This window comes from Ranitomeya variabilis, chromosome 7 (assembly GCF_051348905.1).
Source record: "Ranitomeya variabilis isolate aRanVar5 chromosome 7, aRanVar5.hap1, whole genome shotgun sequence".
NCBI lineage: Eukaryota > Metazoa > Chordata > Amphibia > Anura > Dendrobatidae > Ranitomeya > Ranitomeya variabilis.
The window spans coordinates 90646695-90670880 of record NC_135238.1 but is presented as its reverse complement, the minus strand read 5'-3'; the positions used below and the strand labels follow the sequence as shown (position 1 = coordinate 90670880).

At 44.3% G+C, this 24186-nt stretch overlaps 1 protein-coding gene across 18 annotated transcripts in view; it reads left to right on the top strand.

Moving 5' to 3' along the window:
• Positions 1-24186, top strand: part of OSGEPL1 (O-sialoglycoprotein endopeptidase like 1) — a 165267-nt gene that overhangs the window by 35867 nt on the left and 105214 nt on the right. For all 18 annotated transcript variants that reach the window (XM_077275431.1, XM_077275430.1, XM_077275426.1 and 15 more), the window contains one exon: positions 7121-7325. In XM_077275431.1, the coding sequence (XP_077131546.1) occupies positions 7121-7325 (205 nt within the window). The remainder of the gene's footprint in view (positions 1-7120; positions 7326-24186) is intronic.

The window sequence follows — 24186 nt, the reverse complement described above, 5'->3', positions numbered from 1 at the left end:
ACTAATGGGCCAAAATGGCCACAAGTTAATATTCACAATTGTTTGCACCAAAGCATATAAGAGCATCAGATAAATTGGCAAAGCGTGACCAAGATAAGAAGATAAATGCAACAGATGGTAAGTGTGTGGAAGTGTACTGACCCACTGCTATTACACCTGCCTTTTCGAGTTTCATCTATGGCTGCAACGGGGAACTGAGCCATCAGCGAAACACGCATTGGGCAGGTGCAATAGCAGTGGGTCAGTACACTTCCACACAATTATCATCTGTTGTATTTTTCTTCTTACCTTGGTCACTCTTTGCCATTATATCTGATCCTCATATGCTTTAGTGCAAAGAATTGTGTATATTTACTAGTGGGCATTTTGGACCCATTAATAAACACTTTAAATAACACCTATGTAAACTATTTGCATTTTATTTGAGCAATATATTATGTATCATGTATTTATCATGTGCACACATTGTGCTTCACTATAGTCACTTTGACATTTGGTGACCTTGACTTTTAACTACCCCTGCTTATGCACTCCATGAGGTTCTTTTACCCCTTTTTCCATTTTTTCATATTACTTTGTAATTGTATGTTTTAATTATGTATTTAATAAATGAACATATTGTTTTTCGTACATCTGGCTGTGTATCATATTTGTAGGCGCTATATTCATTATGGATACACAGCAATAAGCTACTCTAACCTTTTCATGCTTAAATGTTTTAAACAGTATGAGATAAATCACTTTTACAACAATAAAGAAACAAGGCAAGGACAAGTCAGGAAGGGAAAGAAAACGAAAGGTACCTTCACACGAAGCGACGCTGCAGCGATAGCGACAACGATGCCGATCGCTGCAGCGTCGCTGTTTGATCGCTGGGGAGCTGTCACACAGACCGCTCTCCAGCGACCAACGATGCCGAAGTCCCCGGGTAACCAGGGTAAACATCGGGTTGCTAAGCGCAGGGCCGCGCTTAGTAACCCGATGTTTACCCTGGTTACCAGCGTAAAAGTAAAAAAAACAAACAGTACATGCTCACCTGCGCGTCCCCCGGCGTCCGCTTCCTGACACTGACTGAGCTCCGGCCCTAACAGCAGAGCGGTGACGTCACCGCTGTGCTTTCACTTTCACTTTAGGGCCGGCGCTCAGTAAGTATCAGGAAGCAGACGCTGGGGGACGCGCAGGTGAGCATGTACTGTTTGTTTTTTTTACTTTTACGCTGGTAACCAGGGTAAACATCGGGTTACTAAGCGCGGCCCTGCGCTTGGTAACCCGATGTTTACCCTGGTTACCAGTGTAAAACATCGCTGGTATCGTTGCTTTTGCTTTCAAACACAACGATACACGGCGATCGGACGACCAAATAAAGTTCTGGACTTTATTCAGCGACCAGCGACATCACAGCAGGATCCTGATCGCTGCTGCGTGTCAAACGAAACGATATCGCTAGCGAGGACGCTGCAGCGTCACGGATCGCTAGCGATATCGTTACAAAGTCGTTTCGTGTGAAGGTACCTTAAGGTTAGGTACAGAAATGGAGAATTTGGGTAGGAAGGGAATAGGATAGATGGGAAAGGTCTAAAACAAGATGAGGAGAAATTAAAAGATAAAATAAAAGGAGATAGGAGTTTAATGATATTTAAGGTTTTGATGGCAATTTGAGGTTCAGATTCCTGACCACAGATTTGCAGTAGTGTATAGTTTACTACATGTGGGTGGGGTAATTTTATGGCAGAGAGGACGGATTCACATGTTTCATGATTCATACTTGGGCCATGGGCTGGAGCCCGCACCAAAAGGGGAGACTGAAATGTGCTTACTATTATGCCCAATGTCAGAAAGGAGTTGAAGGGAACCTGTCACCAGCAAAAACGCTATTTACCTTCATATATGGGTTTAATCTGCAGGTTCAAAGTCTTACTAAACTGCCCAGCGCCTGCACGTAGCCAAACGCTGTGGGGAGAAAATGTACTTTATTCTCCCCGACAGAATTCGGTTTCAGTCTTGGGGGTGGAGTCTGGTCAGTCCCCGCTCTGAGTATAGTAAGCCGCGACTGCAATTTGACTGACACTGTCTCTACATTAGACCCGGCTGTCAGTCAGGGCTGGGGGCGCACTTACAGCTGCTGTTCTATATACTCAGAGCCGTGACTGCACCAGCGCTGGCGCCGACTCTGTGACTGAAATGGAATGCTGTAGGGGAAAATAAAGTTAATTTTCTCCCCGCAACGTTCAGCTATGTGCAGGCGCCAGTAAGGTCAGTAACGCTATTAACCTGCAGATTAAGCCTATATCTGCAGGTTAATGGCGTTTTTGCTGATGAGAGGTTCCCTTTAATACACACAGCTGCTGCAGAACCTCATATTACCTCTCAGCTGCGGGACCTCATAATACACTCCTAAGCTACTGACTATATAGCCTGACTGCTTGCCTTCTTATTTTCTTCTAAAGCTATAGTTTGTGTAGTGGCAGAATGCTGGCATGTGTGAACAGGTCAAGCATGTGTGAACAAGTTACTGAGATGCAACACTCAGAAACCGGCAGTTGTTCGGGTACAGGATAACAAATCACACAATGTTGGCAATAACGGTGATAACAACAGTGCAACATGTTCAGTATCTTATTCTGTCTATCTATCTGTTGAGTGAGCAACGTTTTATGCTAGTATGGTTTAACTCCACAGGCGTCTTTCACGATGTTATGCCTGTCTCTGATTACTATACTGGCACTAGCGGGATTTACTGGTATTTCCCCGTAGGCAGCAAGTCCTCAGCAACAAGTCAGTTAGTACTCTATGTCTGTGCCTGTAACTAGACCCGCACCCTGCACAGTAGTCTAAGCTGAAAGTAACAGCCCAGTTCACTCTCGTCTCCTGGTATTGATCATCGTAGTCTGGACATCGGTGCTGAACCCACGATGTTCCGCCGCTCACACATCCTCCCTCTTTCACTGATTGGTGCCAAATAGAGTTGAGCGAATTTGTTTGGAATCGGTCGCCGAATCTGAATTTGCCATATTCGTGCCACATTGGTACCTCATTCGTGCCAAATTTATGTTTGATGATCACTTCAGAACATATTCGTTCATTTCTACTCCCACTGACTCCAATGACATTCGGCTTTATTCAGCGAATATTGCAAAAACAATATTCGCCGCCGATTATAATCGCAACAGAATTTTGAAAAATTCGCTCAACTTTAGTGCCAACTGCCATCTCACTCAGAACTTTGGGTTTTTTTTAAATAACTGTGCCACAGCTACCACCTGTCCCTTTCAAGTTCATCCCTCCAAAAACGCTTCCTCCATCTTCTAGTTCCACCTTACTCGGTGTGGTCAGCAGATGGCGACATTTGGTCGCGAGTGTCGTAGAGCATTGGTGAACAACATATTCACGTTCCCACCCCATTTACACATGCAAATGTGTTTTCTGTTAAAAAAAAATGCGTTCTGTGAGAAAACCAGGTAGCACCCATATTGCATAAAACATCTGCATTCTCGACCAGAGCAGGAGAACCCTGCTACTTGATAAACTATTAGCAGCAAATAATAAGAAAATAATCAGGCTATATAGTAGAGCCTACAATAGATCAATGTAGTTTTGAAGATTAAGGGTATTTTAAAAGTTTGTTATTCCAAGACCTTTTGCACATAATGTATTTACTGTTATGGTAAAACCACTTACAGTTGTGACCAAAAGTATTGACACACTTGCAATTTTGTCAGATAATGCTCAGTTTCTTCCTGAAAATGATTGCAATCACAAATTCTTTGGTATTATTATCTTCATTTAATTTGTCTTAAATTAAAAAACACAAAAGAGAATGAAGCAAAAAGCAAAACATTGATCATTTCACACAAAACTCCAAAAATGGGCCAGACAAAAGTATTCCGACCCTCAGCCTAATACTTGGTTGCACAACCTTTAGCCAAAATAACTGCGACCAACCGCTTCCGGTAACAATCATCAGGTTCCTGATATTTGAAGGGTGCCTTCTCCAAACTGCCATTTTTAGATCTCTCCACAGGTGTTCTATGGGATTCAGGTCTGGACTCATTGCCTTAGAAGTCTCCAGTGCTTTCTCTCAAACCATATTCTAGTGCTTTTTGAAGTGTGTTTTGGGTCATTGTCCTGCTGGAAGACCCATGACCTCTGAGGGAGACCCAGCTTTCTCACACTGGGCCCTACATTATGCTGCAAAATTTGTTGGTAGTCTTCAGACTTCATAATGCCTTGCACACGGTCAAGCAGTCCAGTACCAGAGGCAGCAAAGCAACCCCAAAACATCAGGGAACCTCCGCCATGTTTGACTGTAGGGATCGTGTTGTTTTCTTTGAATGCCTCTTTTTTTCTCCTGTAAACTCTATGTTGATGCCTTTGCCCAAAAAGCTCTACTTTTGTCTCATCTGACCAGAGAACATTCTTCCAAAACATTTTAGGCTTTTTCAGGTAAGTTTTGGCAAACTCCAGCCTGGCTTTTTTTAATGTCTCGGGGTAAGAAGTGGGGTCTTCCTGTGTCTCCTACCATACAGTCCCTTTTCATTCAGACGCCGACGGGTTGACACTGTTGTACCCTCGGACTGCAGGGCAGCTTGAACTTGTTTGGATGTTAGTCGAGGTTCTTTATCCAACATCCGCACAATCTTGCGTTGAAATCTCTTGTCAATTTTTCTTTTCCGTCCACATCTAGGGAGGTTAGCCATGGGCTTTAAACTACTTGATGACACTGCGCACGGTAGACACAGGAACATTCAGGTCTTTGGAGATGGACTTGTAGCCTTGAGATTGCTCATGCTTCCTCACAATTTGGTTTCTCAAGTCCTCAGACAGTTCTTTGGTCTTCTTTCTTTTCTCCATGCTCAATGTGGTACACACAAGGACACAGGATAGAGGTTGAGTCAACTTTAATCCATGTCAACTGGCTGCAAGTGTGATTTAGTTATTGCCAACACCTGTTAGGTGCCACAGGTAAGTTACAGGTGCTGTTAATTACACAAATTAGAGAAGCATTACATGATTTTTCGAACAGTGCCAATACTTTTGTCCACCCCCTTTTTTATGTTTGGTGTGGAATTATATCCAATTTGGCTTTAGGACAATTATTTTTGTGTTTTTTTTCATATAAGACAAATTAAATGAAGATAATAATACCAAAGAATTTGTGTTTGCAATCATTTTCAGGAAGAAACTGAGTATTATCTGACAGAATTGCAGGGGTGTCAATACTTTTGGCCACAACTGTAAATAATAATAATAATAATAATTTTTATTTATATAGCGCCAACATATTCCGTAGCGCTTTACAACTTATAGAGGGGACTTGTACAGACAATAGACATTACAGCATAACAGAAATCACAGTTCAAAATAGATACCAGGAGGAATGAGGGCCCTGCTCGCAAGCTTACAAACTATGAGGAAAAGGGGAGACACGAGAGGTGGATGGTAACAATTGCTTTAGTTATTTGGACCAGCCATAGTGTAAGGCTCGGGTGTTCATGTAAAGCTGCATGAACCAGTTAACAGCCTAAGTATGTAGCAGTACAGACAGCAGTACAGACACAGAGGGCTATTAACTGCATAAAGTGTATGAGAACACGATGCAAGGAACCTGATTATGTGTTTTGTTTTTTTTTCTATTTTTAATAGGCCACACAGGGATAGTTATGTTAATGCGTTGAGGCGGTAGGCCAGTCTGAACAAATGCGTTTTTAGGGCACGCTTAAAACTGTGGGGATTGGGGATTCATCGTATTAACCTAGGTAGTGCATTCCAAAGAATCGGCGCAGCACGTGTAAAGTCTTGGAGACGGGAGTGGGAGGTTCTGATTATTGAGGATGCTAACCTGAGGTCATTAGCGGAGCGGAGGGCACGGGTAGGGTGGTAAACTGAGACCAGAGAGGAGATGTAGGGTGGTGCTGAGCCATGGAGTGCTTTGTGGATGAGGGTAGTAGTTTTGTACTGGATTCTGGAGTGGATGGGTAGCCAGTGTAATGACTGGCACAAGGTAGAGGCATCGATGTAACGGTTGGTGAGGAATATGATCCTGGCAGCAGCATTCAGGACAGATTGGAGCGGGGAGAGTTTGGTAAGAGGGAGGCCGATTAGTAGAGAGTTACAATAGTCCAGACGGGAATGAATAAGAGAAACAGTAAGAGTTTTTGCAGAGTCGAAAGTAAGAAAAGGGCGAATTCTAGAAATGTTTTTGAGATGCAGATAAGAAGAGCGAGCCAGTGATCGGATGTGGGGGGTGAATGAAAGCTCGGAATCAAGGATGACCCCAAGGCAGCGGGCATGTTGCTTTGGAGTAATGATTGAACCGCACACGGAGATGGCAATGTCAGGCAAAGGTAGGTTAGTAGAGGGAGAGAACACGAAGAGTTCAGTTTTTGACAGGTTCAGTTTCAGATAGAGGGAGGACATGATGTTAGAGACAGCGGTAAGACAATCACTGGTGTTTTCTAAGAAGGTCGGAGTGAAAGCAGGAGAAGAGGTGTATAATTGGGTGTCATCAGCATAGAGATGGTACTGGAACCCAAATCTACTGATTGTTTGTCCAATAGGGGCAGGATACAAAGAGAAGAGGAGGTAAAGGAACCATTTCAGCATTTTTTGTTTTATTTTACTGCCCCACTGATACCAATCAGTACTATGTGCGTAGTGTGTATAGTCACTGTCTTTTGCCATTTCCAACGCTGTTTTGGTCCTGTGCTGCATCATTTGACCACAGCCCAGGGTTTTTGGCCATTATTTCATTTCCTATGAAAGCCTTGTTCTAAGTTTCACAGACTTGCATTGAGAAAATAACATCTTGCCAACACAAAAGACGCAGCGTGAGCTGACCTGTCTCAATTGACACTTGATGCAGGAGACGATCAGAGCGAAACTGCAAATGGTAGAGGACAGCGACGGGTAAGTAACTTAATGCACACATTTTATACACATCACTTTTAGGTAACAGAAAAGTCAATAAAAACAAAACTTTGGCGTGGTCCATTAAATTGTTACTGCTGTATTTTGTTTAAATAATATAAGTGTTGTACAATGACATATGTGACCTGAACTGTAATTATGTCGAAATAATACAAAAATGTGTATTGACATCTATGTACCATTTCTTCTTTAGGTGGCCAGAAGACTCTCACTGTCTCAACTTGCTGAATGTTCCTCATTGAGTGGCGGACAGTCCATAGAGTACTTGGCTCAGTTTGGCGAAAAGAGATTTATCAACCACAATCCTCCAATGGCACATTACCAAGACTGCAGCTTTTCTTTTACTGGATTGCGCAACCATTATAATCGCCTTATTAAAAAACTAGAAGATCAGGAAGGTATATTTGGTTTTGTTTTTATTTTTGTGTTGTTTTTTCCCCATTTGTTCAGATCCATATGAAATGTGCCTCAGTAGTTTCAATTGCCTAGTTAAATGGGAATCTGTGACCCCCCCGGGATGTATATGACTATTAATATAAGCATACAGGTAATAGAATTGTTACACTAGTGCTACCTGTATGCCTCATATTAATGGAATTGTTGCTGAGAAATGTTATATTCTTTCTTTGTTAATGATTTCTTCCAGGCTCCGGGGTGTGCTGTGCTGTTAGAAATCCCTGCCTTCGGTCTTCATTATAGTACTATCCCCCCCCCCCCCCCCATGCACGTCAGTTATGGCCCTGGAATCCATCGGCTGCACCCTACAGAAATGTATGCCTCATCTTCCCTTCTATGGTCGCTACATTCATCGATCTTTTGCGCAGGTGTCGTCAACTTCCGCTTTAGTGACTTCCGGTGTGCACGCTGATAAGATTATCTCCTCACTTCCTACATAGTGATCACCATGTACACATGGTTCCAAGCGGTGACTGTGCAGGGAGGAAGTGGGGAGAGCATATTATCGGGGCACACGCCAGAGGTCACAGTGACTCGCTGACGCCTGGGCACATAATCCCTGAATGCAACGCCCATAGAAGGGAGGTTAAGGTATGTATTTCTGAGGGAGTGCAGGTCGCAGGATTCTGGGGCCATATCTGATGTTGATGGAAGGGGGTAGTATTACAATGAAAACAGGAGGCAGGGATTTCTTCCAGGTACCGCACTTCCCGAAGCCTGGAGGAAATCATTAACATAAAGACAGAACGTAACATTTCTCAGCAACAAGACCGTTAATATGAGGCAGACAGGTTGCACTAGTGCAACATTTCTATTACCTGTATGCCCATATTAATTGGTCATATACAATACAGACCAAAAGTTTGGACACACCTCATTTAAAGATTTTTCTGTATTTTCTTGACTATGAAAATTGTAAATTCACACTGAAGGCATCAAAACTATGAATTAACACGTGTGGAATTATATACTTAACAAAAAGTGTGAAACAACTGAAAATATGTCTTATATTCTAGGTTCTTCAAAGTAGCCACCTTTTGCTTTGATAACTGCTTTGCACACTCTTGGCATTCTCTTGATGAGCTTCAAGAGGTAGTCACCGGAAATGGTCTTCCAACAATCTTGAAGGAGTTCCCAGAGGTGCTTAGCACTTGTTGGCCCTTTTGCCTTCACTCTGCGGTCCAGCTCACCCCAAACCATCTCGATTGGGTTCAGGTCTGGTGACTGTGGAGGCCAGGTCATCTGGCATAGCACCCCATCCCTCTCCTTCTTGGTGAAATAGCCCTTACACAGCCTGGAGGTGTGTTTGGGGTCATTGTCCTGTTGAAAAATAAATGATGGTCCAACTAAACGCAAACCGGATGGAATAGCATGCCGCTGCAAGATGCTGTGGTAGCCATGCTGGTTCAGTATGCCTTCAATTTTGAATAAATCCCCAACAGTGTCACCAGCAAAGCACCCCCACACCATCACACCTCCTCCTCCATGCTTCACGGTGGGAACCAGGCATGTAGAGCCCATCCGTTCACCTTTTCTACCTCGCACAAAGACACGGTGGTTGGAACCAAAGATCTCAAATTTGGACTCATCAGACCAAAGAACAGATTTCCACTGGTCTAATGTCCATTCCTTGTGTTCTTTAGCCCAAACAGGTCTCTTCTGCTTGTTGCCTGCCCTTAGCAGTGGTTTCCTAGCAGCTATTTTACCATGAAGGCCTGCTGCACAAAGTCTCCTCTTAACAGTTGTTGTAGAGATGTGTCTGCTGCTAGAACTCTGTGTGGCATTGACCTGGTCTCTAATCTTAGCTGCTGTTAACCTGCGATTTCTGAGGCTGGTGACTCGGATAAACTTATCCTCAGAAGCAGAGGAGACTCTTGGTCTTCCTTTCCTGGGGCGGTCCTCATGTGAGCCAGTTTCTTTGTAGCGCTTGATGGTTTTTGCAACTGCACTTGGGGACACTTTCAAAGTTTTCCAAATTTTTCAGACTGGCTGGCCTTCATTTCTTAAAGTAATGATGGCCACTTGTTTTTCTTTACTTAGCTGCTTTTTTCTTGCCATAATACAAATTCTAACAGTCTATTCGGTAGGACTATCCGCTGTGTATCCACCAGACTTCTGCACAACACAACTGATGGTCCCAACCCCATTTATAAGGCAAGAAATCCCACTTATTAAACCTAACAGGGCACACCTGTGAAGTGAACACCATTCCCGGTGACTACCTCTTGAAGCTCATCAAGAGAATGCCAAGAGTGTGCAAAGCAAAAGGTGGCTACTTTGAAGAACCTAGAATATAAGACATATTTTCAGTTCTTTTACACTTTTTCGTTAAGTATATAATTCCACATGTATTAATTCATAGTTTTGATGCCTTCAGTGTGAATTAGCAATTTTTATAGTCATGGAAATACAGAAAAATCTTTAAATGAGAAGGTGTGTCCAAACTTTTGGTCTGTACTGTACGTCCTGGGGGTGACGGATTCCCTTTAAAGCAATCCATGCAAATTGCTTTTTTTAAATGACTGTCATGCCATCTCTTATGGTAAGGTATTCAGATAGGAAGAATAACAACTAGCATATCTATCTGTGAAATTGTAATTTCATATGATTAACCCCTTCCCGACATGCACCGTACGAGTACTTTTCTAGGGCGATGTGTTCCCGCAAACAGCAATACTAATATGGCGCACCGATCGCGCAGCCTCACACTGAGCGCCGTGGTGATAGGGTGCGGGGGTCAGTTGTATTCGACACCTGACACCCCGCAGCAACGTTCACGATCAGTGCAAACACTGATTGCGGGCATTTAAGGTAGTGACAGTGACTTAGATGCAATCGGGTTGTCCTGATGGTCTCCATGGAGACCCCCGGCCCCAAGATGGCCACCGGGTCCTTCCGGATCCTGCAGGGAAGGTGGCTTGTGAGTGCCTGATGAGAGCAGGCACTGGCATGCCTCCTTCCCTGCCTGTCAGATCCTGATCCGATACTCTGCAGTGCAGAGTGTCAGATCGGCGATCTGAGGTATTATAGTAATGTCCCATCCTGGGACAATGTAAAAAAGTTAAAAAAAATATTACAAAGTGTACAAATATTTTAAAAACAGTCTTCAAATGAAGAAAAAAAATGTTTTTCCAATAAATACGTTAATTTATGTAAATAAAAGTATAAACAATAAAAGTACACATATTTGGTATCACCACATCCGTAACCACCCGCTCTATAAAACTGTCCCACTAGTTAACCCCTTCAGTGAACACCGTAAAAAATAAATATAAAACGAGGCAAAAAGCAATGCTTTATCATACCGCCGAATAAAAAGTGCAATAAAACACGATCAAAAAGACGAATGTAAATAAAAATAGTACCGCTAAAAATGTCATCTTGTCCCACAAAAAAACAGCTGCCATACCGCTCCATCAGCAGAAAAATAACAAAGGTATAGCTCTCAGAAAGAAGCGATGCAAAAATAATTTTTTCTATGAAATAGTTTTTATTTTGTAAAAGCGCAAAACATAAAAAAACAATATAAATGAGGTATCGCTGTAATCGTACTGACCCGAAGAATAAAGTGGTCTTACCAATTTTGCCACATGCGGAACGGTATAATAAAAAACAACCAAAAAGCAGTTCCTGAATTGCTGTTTTTTGTTGATTCTGTCTCCCAAAAATCAGAATAGAAAGTGATTAAAAAATGTCATGTGCCCGAAAATGGTACCAATTGAAACATCAGCTCGTCCCGCAATAAACAAGCTCTCACATGACTGTCGGCTGAAATATGAAAAAATTATAGCTCTCAAAATATGGTGATGCAAAAACTAGTTTTAGCAATAAAAAGCGTCTTTTAGTGTGTGACAGCAGCCAAATATAAAAACCCGATATAAGTCTGGTATCGCTGTAATTGCACCATCCCGAAGAATAAAGTCATCTAATCAATTATACCGCACGAGGAACGGCGTAAAAAATAAATAAAACCCATTCCTTCACATGCTGTTGATTTTTCATTCTGCCTCCCAAAGATCACAGTAAGGCTTGACGCACATTTTTCCTGCGCTTTGCGCTGAGTACTTACACCAGGGTTTCCGTGTAAATCTATGAAATAAGTGATTCAGACAGAACCCCTGGCGGAAAATTCCCTATAATGAGGCAGATGGAGGTACTGTGGATGCCATAGGACCGATGATCCTTTTTAGGATTGCATAAAAGTGCCGTCGGCCACAGTTTTGTGCACCTCTGAAAAGGACACCGCTGAAGAGAAGCCAGACTGAGTCCAGAGTAAATCTGCCGCCTCATTATAGTGCATGGATCCCTCTGGAGTATCATCGATCACGTCACTCAGAGATTTAGATGGAAACCCCAAAGTAAGTGTTCAGCATAGAGCGCTGGGTAAATGTGATCCCAAACGTTATGTAAAATGTTCCCAATAAAAGCTTCAACTTAAATAAAAAAAAAAAGCAAGTCCCCACTCAGGTCCGTCATCTGTTATTGGAAATATAGGAGGCTTCCGTGTTACTGGTAGCACAAAGACTCTTGAAAAGCTAAATGGATCCTCACTCCCCAAAAGAAATTCAGCAAATTCTCTGCTCCCTAATCCAAATGCACCCCCCCTTCTGAGCCCCAGTGTGCCTACGCCACATTTAGCGCCCACATGTTTGGCATTTCTGTATTGATGAGAGCCCCCCTAATTTACAGGTGCATGTCTCCAGAAGCATGAGCTGGGAATAATGTACTGGTGACTGCAACGTACTGGTCACTACAGTGTACTGGTCACTACAACGGCAGTTTGCAATTTTCACTTGGCAACATCCATTGCTGCCTATTTCTTGAAAACACCCATGGAGTCAAAATAGTCGCTATATCTGTAGATAAATTCTCAAAGGGTTATAATTTCCAAAATGTGGTCACTTGAGGGGGGATTCTGCTTTTCTAGTTCTTAGGGGCTCTTTATATGGAATCTGCAAACTAGTCTGTGCTCCAGGAGGCCAATAGCGCTCCGTCCCTCCTGAGTCACTCCGTATAGCTAAGCAGTACTGTACAGCCACATATGGGGTAGTTCTACATTCAGCAGAAATTGTGGGATAATTTCTGGTGCCATTTTTACCTATTTCCCAGTGTGAAAATCTAAAACTTGGGGCTAACACACAATCTTGGTGGTAAAAATGTAAATTGTTTTTTCTTCACTGCCCAATGGTATAAAAGTCTGTGACACACCTGTGGTGTCAATATAATCACTTGCACCCCTAGATGAATTCATTGAGAGGTTTAATTGGTAAAATGTGCTACTTCCCTTCTGAGCTTTGCACTGTGCCTCAAAAGTAGTTTTCAACCACATATGGGCTATCGGTGAACTCAGGAGAAATTGCACGCCAAACTTTGGGGTCCATTTTCTCCTTTTGCCCATGTGAAAATACAAAATTGGTAGTGAAAAGATTTTTTGTGGGAAAAATATGATTTTTTTATTTTCACAGTTTAACGTTATAAACGTTATAAATGGTGCAATTTGTGTGGGTTTTCACTGTTTAGACACATCAGGGGCTCTCCAAATGCGACTTGACATCTAATTATTGCATCAAATTTTGCAAAAAGTCAAATTGCGCTCCTTCCCTTCCAAGCTCTGCCGTGTGCCCAAACAGTAGTATTTCCCCACATATGGAGTATCAGAGTACTCAGGAGAAACTGCACAACAAATTGTATGTTGCAATTTCTCCTGTTACCCTTATGAAAATGCAAAATATGGAGCTAAAAAAGATTTATTTGGGAAAAATTTGATTATTTTTTTTTATTTCCATGGCTCTACATTATAAACTTCTGTGAAGCATCTAGGGGTTCAAGGTGCTCAATACACATCTAGATAAGGTTGCAAAGGGGTCTAGTTTGCAAAATGTTGTCATTTGTGGGGTTTTCTACTATTTAGGCACATCAGGGGCTCTCCAAACGCAACAGGGCATCCGCTAATTATTCCAGCATATTTTTACATTCAAAAAGTCAAATGGCGCTCCTTTCCTTCCGAGCCCTGCTGTGTGCCCGAACAGTAAATTCCCCCCACATATGGGGTATCGGCATGCTCAGGAGAAATTACACAACAAAGGTGTGGTCCACTTTCTCCTGTTACCCTTGCGAAAGTAAAAACAAAATTAGGTCTAAAGGAACATTTTTGTGTAAGAAAAGTACGGTAAATGTTTATTTTTTTTTCTTCCACATTCCAAAAATTCCTGTGAAGCACCTGCAGGGTTAATAAACTCCTTGAATGTGGGTTTGAGCACCTTGAGGGGTGCAGTTTTTAGAATGGTGTCATTTTGGGGTATTTTCTGTCATGTACACTCCTCAAAGTCACTTCAAATGTGCGATGGTCCCATAAAAAATGGTTTTGCAGGTTTTGTTGAAAAAATGAGAAATCGCTACTCAACTTTTATCCCTTATAACTTCCTAAGAAAAACAAGTTAGGTTTCCAAAATTGTTCTGATGTAAAGTAGACATGTGGGAAATGTTATTTATTAATTATTTTGTGTGATATGACTCTCTGATTTAAGGGCATGAAAATTAAAAGGTTGAAAATTGCGAATTCTTTGCCAAATTTTCTTTTTTTTTTTTTTTTTTTTAAACAGTACATTTTTATTGAAGTTTGCATATATGATACAGGAAAAGAAGAAACTTTAGTATTATCATATAGTACATTGCATCATAACAAGGGGGTAACAGTCCTTCATTTATGTTCTGGTAACTGGCAATAAACTTAAGATGAGTCATATCAAAGGACGAGTGTAACAACGACAAAAACACACACAAAAGGGGGGACAAGGGTTAGGGGAGGGGGAAGGGAAGGGGGACCCGAGAAGAGGTTATAATAAATCCATACCCATTTGGGTAATTTTAATCAGAAGCCTGAGGACTACGGTTAGATAGTCGAGATACCGGAATAGCGAAAGGGGTGTGGCTGGCGTATTCTGCCCAGGGGAGCCAAGTTAGTTTGAATCTCTCTACTTTGTCAGTGAGTATAGCTGATAATTTTTCGTTTACCATGATAGACGAGATTTAACTCCCGACAAATCCAAGCCAGGTTTTTTCCAAGCCGAGGCTATAGTTTGTTTGGCTGCTAAGAAAATAAACGTGATAAGGGCTCGGGAATATTTAGGAATATTGGGGATATGCTTGTTTAGTAGGGCTTCCCAGGGGTTTTTCCTAAGGTTGATATTTGTTATTGAGAGAATCAAGTAGTATACCCTGGTCCAAAACCTTCAAGCCGTTGGGCATAGCCACCAAATATGAAGCATATCTCCTATAGAGTTACATCCCCGAAAACAGTTTGGAGAGTAATTAGCGACTGCCTTCGCCACTCTAGCTGGGGTCAAGTACCATCTTGTAAGTACTTTGTAATTGGTCTCTAGCATGAGGGTGTTAAGCAAGCCTCCAGTGGAGGAAGACCAAATCTGGATCTATTCCGAGTCCGTCAGGGTTGAACCAATATCAGACTCCCAGCGAGAGGTGTAGCCCAGGCACCGCCTGTGGGTTGGAGAGTTGATGTGTGAGTAAAGAAGGGATATGATACCTGGAGCATGTGGGTTTTGGCGGCATCTCTGTTCAAAGGGGGTGAAGGAATAGGGGGGGGCAGAGTTTCTTAGTAGAGATTGAACAAAATTTTTAAGTTGCAAGTATCGAAATATTTCTCTCGGTGGGAGATGGTATTTTTCACTCAAAGCAGAAATTGGGATGAGCCCATCCACGTTGATGAGATGGTGAACTCTCGTTATTCCCGCCGCGACCCATAGTCGGAAGTCCCTAAGGGAATCCACTCCCGGGGGGAACTGGGCATTACCCCACAAGGGGGCCAAGGGTAAGAATGAAGATATTAAATGTGAGGAGTATTTTAATGAGTCCCAGATTCTGAGAGAGTGAACCATGATGCGGTTAGTGATTTCTCTCCGGTGTGTTGGGAGAGTCCAGAGCAACGTATCTAGGGTACTCAAGTGGAGTTCTGAGGCCTCTAGAGCTAGCCATAGGGGGGGTTCGGAATAGGCGTGGTACAATGTCAGTTGACCAAGTTGGGCTGCTTGATAATATTTCGAGAGGTTTGGTACCCCCAATCCCCCTTTTAGACGATGGTGATAAAGGGTGGCTCTATTAACCCTCGGGAGACCCCCCCCTCCAAACAAAGGTATTAATCGCTCGCTGAGCTATTTTAAGGTATTGTGTGGGGACCGAGACTGGGAGGACCCGAAATAGATAAAGTAATTTAGGGAGTATAGTCATCTTTAGTGCGCGTACTCTGCCGAGCCAGGAGAGGTTAAGTTTGCCCCATGACTGGAGTATTGATCGAATTTTACGGAGCATATGAGGATAATTAGCAGCGTATAATGAGCCGTACTCTGAAGTGAGTTTCACTCCTAAATAGTCCAAATGGTTAGAGGTCCACTGAAACGGGAAATCCTGTTTTAGCAATGTGATAGTGGAGGAAGGGAGAGTGATGTTCATAGCATAGGATTTAGAGGGATTAATTTGTAGACCTGAAATGTGTTCAAAGTTATTAAGAGTTTGAAGTAGGGCAGGGAGGGATGACCGAGGAGATGTTAGAAGGAGCAGCATGTCGTCAGCAAACAAGAAAAGTTTATGGGGGACTGATGCTATGGTGACTCCCTGGATGGATGAATTGAGTCGAAGGTGTATCGCCAAGCGTTCAAATGCTAAAAGAAATAATATAGGTGATAAGGGACAGCCTTGGCGATTGCCTCTATGAATAGGGAAGCGCGGGGAGGAGAAGCCGTTGTATCGTACATATGCAGAAGGGGAGCTATAAAGGGCCTGAATCATTGTAAGAAAGTAAGGAGGAAAACCCCATTTCCGCAAGACCGCAAACAGATAAGACCAAGAAATAGTCAAAGGCTTTTTTAATGTCAAGCGACAATAACATGCTTGGTAAATTGCGCTGTTTGCAAGGATGCAACAGGTGAGAGACTCTTCTTATATTATCTGATGCTTGTCTTTTGGGAACGAAACCTACCTGGTCTCTATGTATTATGGCTCCCAGACCCAAGTTTAGACGTTGGGATAGAATCTTGGCTAATATTTTAAGGTCTATGTTAATTAGGGATATTGGTCTGTAGTTAGACCATACTAACTGATCAGAATTAGGCTTTGGTATCATAGACACAGCTGCTATTAATGATGCCTCTCCAGGTTTATTACCTTCTCTCAAGGAGTTAAAGTAATTGGTAAGATGGGGTATCAGAAGTGGGGCATATTTTTTATAATATAGGGCTGTAAAACCGTCCGGGCTTTTTATTAACTTTCAATTGTTGGATAGCTAACTCTATGTCGTTAGAGGAAATAGGTTGGTTCAGCGAATCAATCAAACTTGGGTCAAGAGCCGGGAGTGGGACGGAGTCCAAGAAAGCTTCCAGCTCCCCTGAATCGACAGTTGAGGTGGCGCTATATAATTGTTTTAATTTCTGCTGAAACAATTGCGTGATCTTCAGCGGGTTGGACGTGATTCCTGAGGGGGTACGTAATCTTACTGGGGGACGGGGTTGGGGTATGCATTTTAACCGACGTGCTAAATTAGAGTTGTTTTTATTATTGAGGGCATAAAACCGTTGTTGGGACCAGCGTAAGGCTCGGTCGGCGTTTTCAGATAGACAGAGGTCAAGTTCAGTTCGGGCATGGGTGAGATTTCTATATATGTCAGGGGATGGCGAATTCTTTAATTGAGTCTCAAGCACTAATACCCTGTCCTCCAATTCAGCCATCTTCGCACATCTCTCTTTTTTCCTGCGGGAGGCCACTTGAATACAGAGGCCTCTCAATACTGCCTTATGCGCTTCCCACAAAGAAATAGGGGAAGAAGTTGATTGAAGATTTAAAGAAAAATACTCTTCTAGGTGACCTTTTAATTTCAAATTGATATCAGGGTAGGAGAGCAGAGAGTCATTCAGGATCCAATTATATGATAGCGGGTTAGGGTGCAGCGCGGAACATATAAGCAAGATTGGGGAATGATCAGACCATGGGGTGGAAAGGATGGAGACATTAGAGACGTTAGGAATGAAGGATGGATGGGCAAATATGTGATCTATTCTGGTATAGACTAAGTGTCGCGGGGAAAAATACGTATAATCTCTCTGTGAGGGGTGTAAGTCCCTCCACAAGTCCACCCACTGGTATTGGGAGAAGAGTTTATTAAGAGAGGACGAGTCCGCCGACGGGAGAGGCGATGGAATAATAAGGGATTGTGTAATTGATGACCTATCCAAATGGGGTTTGAATATACAGTTAGAATCACCGCACAGTACCGTAGCTCCTTGGGCATGCTCGATGATTAATTCACATAATTGAGAGAAAAAGGCGGTTTGATGGGTGTTAGGGGCATAGTAAGAAACGATGGTTGCCAGTTCGTCCGAAATGGTGCCTGTAACTATCAAGTAACGACCTTCTTTATCAGCTACTAAAGATTTAAAGACAAAAGGGACGGACCTCTTAAAGCAAATGGCAACGCCTTTATTCTTATTTGGGGCAGTAGCTAAATAATATAATGGGTAGGAAGCGGATAAGAACTTAGGATAAGAACTGTCCGAGAAGTGTGTCTCTTGGAGACAGACCACATCAGCCCGTTGAGACCTATAATAGCGAAAGGCCTTGGTACGTTTGTGTGGAGAATTAAAACCGCGTACATTGTGTGAAATGATCGTTAGCGGCATGATAAAGAGATGTGGGGTTCGCCTATGGTAGCCATCTTTCGTGGTTTGGGGTTGGAAATGAAAGAGTCCTCTAGGTTCAGGCAAGATAGATAGTGTTTACTCGGGTGGGGAATGGGGGAGGAGGAGTGGATGGTCGGGTATAACTGGGATACAAGGGTAACAGGGGAAACCGTAACATTAGCCAAGCACAACATGCAAAGCAGCAGTGTATAGAGACACTGTAGGGACATAAGGACAATTCAGGGACAACGCAATTTAAAGTAGACCTAGTAATTAAGTGTGAAGGAAGGGTGGGGTAGATGGGGAAAGCTGGATATATGGAGCGCCAATAAGGCCTAGCAATATATCGGGTCTTCATGTAGGCTGCGAACTGTGCCAGCCCTGTAGGGGTGGTTATTAAGAAAGAACTTACAGCTATAATGGAATACCAAAACAAAACAAGGCATAAAGTTAGTATCAATAACCTTATAACACAAATAAAACAACGGTGCATTATAAGAAAAATAGACCTTCTTAGGCACTCATAGCTGGTAAAATAACAAATCAAATCTGGATTCCAAGTAAACGTCCAATAGAGGCCAAAGGCACTGAAGAATCATATAAAAGAAACTGGAAAACAATCCTAAACTGTGAAGTGAAAAAAACATTAGTATGCATCAATAGCATTAACACGAACTTTTCTGTCTGCTAAAAAAACAGTCAAAAGATAATATTAACACCAAAGGATTCTAAAGCTGCAGTTTGAATTGCCTAGGTGTGGATCAAAGCTCCAAGAGGAGCTATAGTAATCGTTGGGTCTCAAGGGGGGCCCGATGAGGCCTGCAGCTCAGATCGTCTGTCTCCCGACCGTGGCAATGACGATGACGGTTGTGGGGCAGGTGAGGGGGGATTCATAAGCTGTAGCTTGGTGAGGCAGCGGCCCGCGCCCTCCGGGGAAAGGACCGTGTGTACCATCTCACCGTGGGTAAACATCAACTTAAAGGGGAATCCCCAACGATACTTAATGTTTTTGGAACGTAAAACTTCCAAGTATGGTCTCATTGCCCGTCTTTTCACAATAGTAGTAGGGGCCAGGTCCGGGAACAGTTCGTAGGAGTGCCCCTGGAAAACCACAGATGTAGAATTTCTTGCAGCTTGGAGAAGTTGATCTTTAGTTTTATAATAATGTAGCTTTAAGATTATGTCTCTCGGGGGGCCATTGGAGTTTTTCCTGGTTAAGGCTCTGTGAATGCGGTCCATCTCAAGGCGTTCAATAGAAATGCCGGGTAGCAGTTCTTGGAACAGAGCTGTGGCCGTTGACTGGAGGTCTGTAATGGACTCCGGCAGGCCTCTAATTCTGATATGGCTTCTGCGGGCTCGATTCTCGAAATCCTCTAGTTTGTTGTTGAGGGTATATATCTCCTCATGAAGCGACTCCATATCTTTTTCCTGGGTGGCAAGATTGGTTAGAGCAGAGTCCATTTTATCTTCTAAGTCAGAGGTGCGAGATCCCAGCTCCCTAATCTCTTTCGTTAGGTCTTTAGTCAGTTTATCGGACATTTTGGATAATTCCGTATGTAAAATAGACTGAAATTGAGAGAGTAGGGCATTGTGGTCCGGAGTTGGGGTGCTAGGGACCCTGGTGGTAGAGGCTGGAATTGTATCTGGCTCTGTTCCGTCCATTATGGAAGAATTAGAGGATTCAGACTGGGAGAGTGGCCCAGGGGACATAGTATCTTCTAGATCAGTCAGCGCCTGGAACCGATTGCTAGCGTACCTGGAATTAGTTCTACGCTGCTTAGTCATGGGAGCGGTGGGATTAGATAGAGAACCACAGTATTATACGACCAGCTTAAAAAGATAGAGTCAAGGGAAATGCATGCTGTACGTTGTCCCTTACAGGGGTTGGGGGGGTGCTGGTTTCAGGCCATTAATTCTGACTCAGTAAACTTTTAAGGTGTTCCGAGGATTAGAAGGTGGTGACAGTTCCTTCAAGCTGCCAGTAGGTGTCAGCACAGGATCACATATCTGAGAATTGTGCAGTCTGCAATCCTTCACTATTCACCAAGGTACAGACCCTGCAATCTGCGTTTTCAAGTCTTTTAAAATGGAGAGGGTTAGGATGTTGAGTTGTTTCCTTACAGGCTGAGGTCTTTTCTGTTACTTTAGTGCTTGGGCCTTTAGATGAAAATGGCGCCAATATAAGTATGCAGACTGTCCGTTCCCTGAATTCCCTCTCCGGCGCTGTTAATAAAGAGGGAAGTGGAGTGCCCCCTGACAGACTTATTTAGTTTTCTTCCCAGGCGACTCTAAATACAGGGATCTCCCAGCACTCAGGCCCGACACCACAGTATCCCTCTCCAGGGGAGGCCAGTCGCGCCTTGCATTTCCTGTCTATGGGGAAGCTTCTTATAGGGGGAGCACCCCGAGTACAACAGCACGGCCCGTCTTACCTCAGAAAATGTGGCACAAGGAGAGTCACCACAGCAATCGGCGCTCCTCCACTCACCGCCGTCGGGCGGACTCGGCCCCGTTGTCGGCACCCCGCCGCAGAACACACCGGAGCACCAGGCGGCTGGCGATGTGGCAGGTAAGCAGACGCAGCCTCGGGGAGGCGGCTCCGGATCCTCGGCACGTAGGTGCCAATCTGTCCCACTGAGACCAAGCGCCGGCCTCACAGCGAGCACAGAGGCCGCGGCGTCGCTTTCTTCGGCAGCGGATCTCCCCCAGCAGAGCCACCGGGTCCCGGGTAGACGGGGGTGGGATCCTCTCTTGCCTCACTGAATTCGGTTTTCTTTAATAGGAGGATGAGGTTCGGCAGGTCCACAGGCGAATGGTGGGCCGTATTCTCTCCTGTCAGGCTTCAGGCCTGTTTGCAGGCCTCAGAATTCCAGCGGGCCTAGAGTGTAAATATGCGGTCAATATGATCAATCAACGACTCTAGGGTCCAGAGGCAGACGTGCGTTGCCTCTAGGTGTATGGATGAGTCCACAAAACCTTCGGATTGATTAGATTGCAAGATCTATCAGTGGAGCACAAGGAGAGTGTGTCCTGCTCCTTCTGATGCTAGCCACGCCCCTGTTTTTCATTTTTTTTTCACAAATAAGCTCAAGTCATATCAAAGAAATTTTACATCTATCATATAGTACAGTATGTCACGAGAAAACATTCTCAGAATCACCGGGATTCATTGAAACATTTCAGAGTTATGACTCCATAAAGTGACATTGGTCAGAATTTTAAAAACTGGCCTGGTCAGGAAGGTGAAAACAGGCTCATGGTGAAGGGGTTAATATCTGTGATTGTGCTTAAGGCCGGAATCACACTAGCGAGGAATACGGATGAGTGCTATGCAAGAAAAAATCCCATAGCACTCGGACCAGTATTAATCTATGGGGCAGCTCACATCACCAATGCAAGTCAATGGGTGTGAGAAAAAAAAATCGCACAGCACTCGCACCGTGCAAGTGCTGTTTGTTTTTCACACACTCGTGTCCTTTGAAAATCCGATAATTCATGTGCGGTATACAGTAAAAATTACAGGTTAGAATAGAATAGATAGAATAGAAATATACACATAAAATACATGTGTATGTATATATATGTATGTATATATATATATATATATATATATATATATATACACATACATACACACACACACACACAAACACACACACACACACACACACACACACACGTCAGTAACACACATACACACACACATACATGTCAGTAACACACATACACAATATATATACCGTATTTTTCGCTTTGTAAGACGCTCCGGATTATAAGACGCACCCCAAATTTTGAGGAGAAAAATAGGAAAAAAGTTTTTTTAATAAATTGGTGGGGCGTCTTATAATCCATGCATCTTATTACTTACCAGGGGTTGTGGCTGCGGTGGATCAGGGTCCCAGGGTCGTTGCTGGAGGCACGAGTGGATCATTGCTGCAGGCTGGGATGAGGAGGTCTGCAGGGGGGCTCCTATGCAGCAGGGGGGCTCCTGTGCTGCAGGCTGGGATGAGGGTCTGCAGGGGGGCTCCTATGCAGCAGGGGGGCTCCTGTGCTGCAGGCTGGGATGAGGGTCTGCAGGGGGGCTCCTATGCAGCAGGGGGGCTCCTGTGCTGCAGGCTGGGATGAGGCAGTCTGCAGGGGGGCTCCTGTGCTGCAGGCTGGGATGAGGCAGTCTGCAGGGGGGCTCCTGTGCTGCAGGCTGGGATGAGGCGGTCTGCGGGGGGGCTCCTGTGCTGCAGGGGGGCTTCGGGGCTGCAGGGCTGTTTCCGGTGCTGCGGGGGCTCTGCCGACATATTGTGAAAGGCCAGAGCCCCCTGGCAGTTCGTCCATGTATTCCTGTATGACTGACTCCGGGAAAATGGCCGCCGGAATCTCGAGAGATGAGATCTCAGCGCTGAAATCTCATCTCCCGAGATTTCGGCGGCCATTTTCCCGGAGTCAGTCATACAGGAAGGAACGCATGGACGAACTGCCGGGGGGCTCTGGTCTTTCACAAAATGTCGCCAGAGCCCCGCAGCACCGGAGTAGCAGCGGACAACCGCGGTGGCGGGCAGCAGCGGTGGCGGGCGGCAGCAGCAGCGGGCGGCAGCGGACACCCCCTCATCCCAGCCTGTAACGGTAAGCGGTATATCTGCTTTGTAAGACGCACCCCCATTTCCCCCCCAAATTTGGGGGAAATAAAGTGCGTCTTACAAAGCGGAAAATACGGTATATTGCTCAAAAATATAAAGGGAACACTTAAACAACAGAATATAACTCCAAGTAATTCAAACTTCTGTGAAATAAAACTGTCCACTTAGGGAGCAACACTGTTTGACAATCAATTTCACATGCTGTTATGCAATTGGAATAGACTACAGATGGAAATATTGCCAATTATCAAGACACAGTCAATAAAGGAGTGGTTCTGCAGGTGGGAACCACAGACCACATCTCAGTACCGATGCTTTCTGGCTGATTTTATGGTCACTTTTGAATGTTGGTTGTGCTTTCACACTCGTGGTAGCATGAGACGGACTCTACAACCCACACAAGTGGCTCAGGTAGTGCAGCTCATCCAGGATGGCACATCAATGCGAGCTTTGGCAAGAAAGTTTGCTGTGTCTGTCAGCGTAGTGTCCAGAGGCTGGAGGCTCTACCAGGAGACAGGCCAGTACACCAGGAGACGTGGAGGAGGCCATAGGAGGGCAACAACCCAGCAGCAGGACCGCTACCTCAGCCTTTGTACAAGGAGGAACAGGAGGAGCACTGCCCGAGCCCTGCAAAATGACTTCCAGCAGGCCACACATGTGCATGTGTCTGCACAAACGGTTAGAAACCGACTCCGTGAGGATGGTATGAGTGCCCGACGTCCCCAGTGGGGTTAGGTGCTCACAGCCCAACACCTTGCAGGACGCTTGGCATTTGCCACAGAACACCAGGATTGGCACAGATGAAAGCAGGATCACACTGAGCACATGTGACAGACGTGACAGAGTCTGGAGATTCCGTGGAGAGCGATCTGCCTGCAACATCCTTCAGCCTGACCGGTTTGGCATTGGGTCAGTAATGGTGTGGCATTTCTTTGGAGGGCCACACACCTCTCCATGTGCTCGCCAGAGGCAGCCTGACTGCCATTAGGTACCGAGATCCTCAGACCACTTGTGAGACCATATGCTGGTGCGGTTGGCCCTGGGTTCCTCCTAATGCAGAACAATCCCAGACCTCATGTGGCTGGAGTGTGTCAGCAGTTCCTGCAAGACGAAGGCATTGAAGCTATGGACTGGCCCGCCCGTTCCCCAGACCTGAATCCAATTGAACACATCTGGGACATCATGTCTCGCACCATCCACCAACGTTTAGTTGCACCACAGACTGTCCAGGAGTTGGCGAATGCTTTAGTCCCTCAGGAGGGCATCTGCCGCCTCATCAGGAGCATGCCCAGGTGTTGTAGGGAGGTCATACAGGCATGTAGAGGCCACACACACCACTGAGCATCATTTCCTTGTCTTGAGGCATTTCCACTGAAGTTGAATCAGCCTGTAACTTCATTTTCCACTTTCATTTTGAGTATCATTCCAACTCCAGACCTCCGTGGGATATTAGTTGTGATTTATGTTGATAATTTATAGGTTTTATT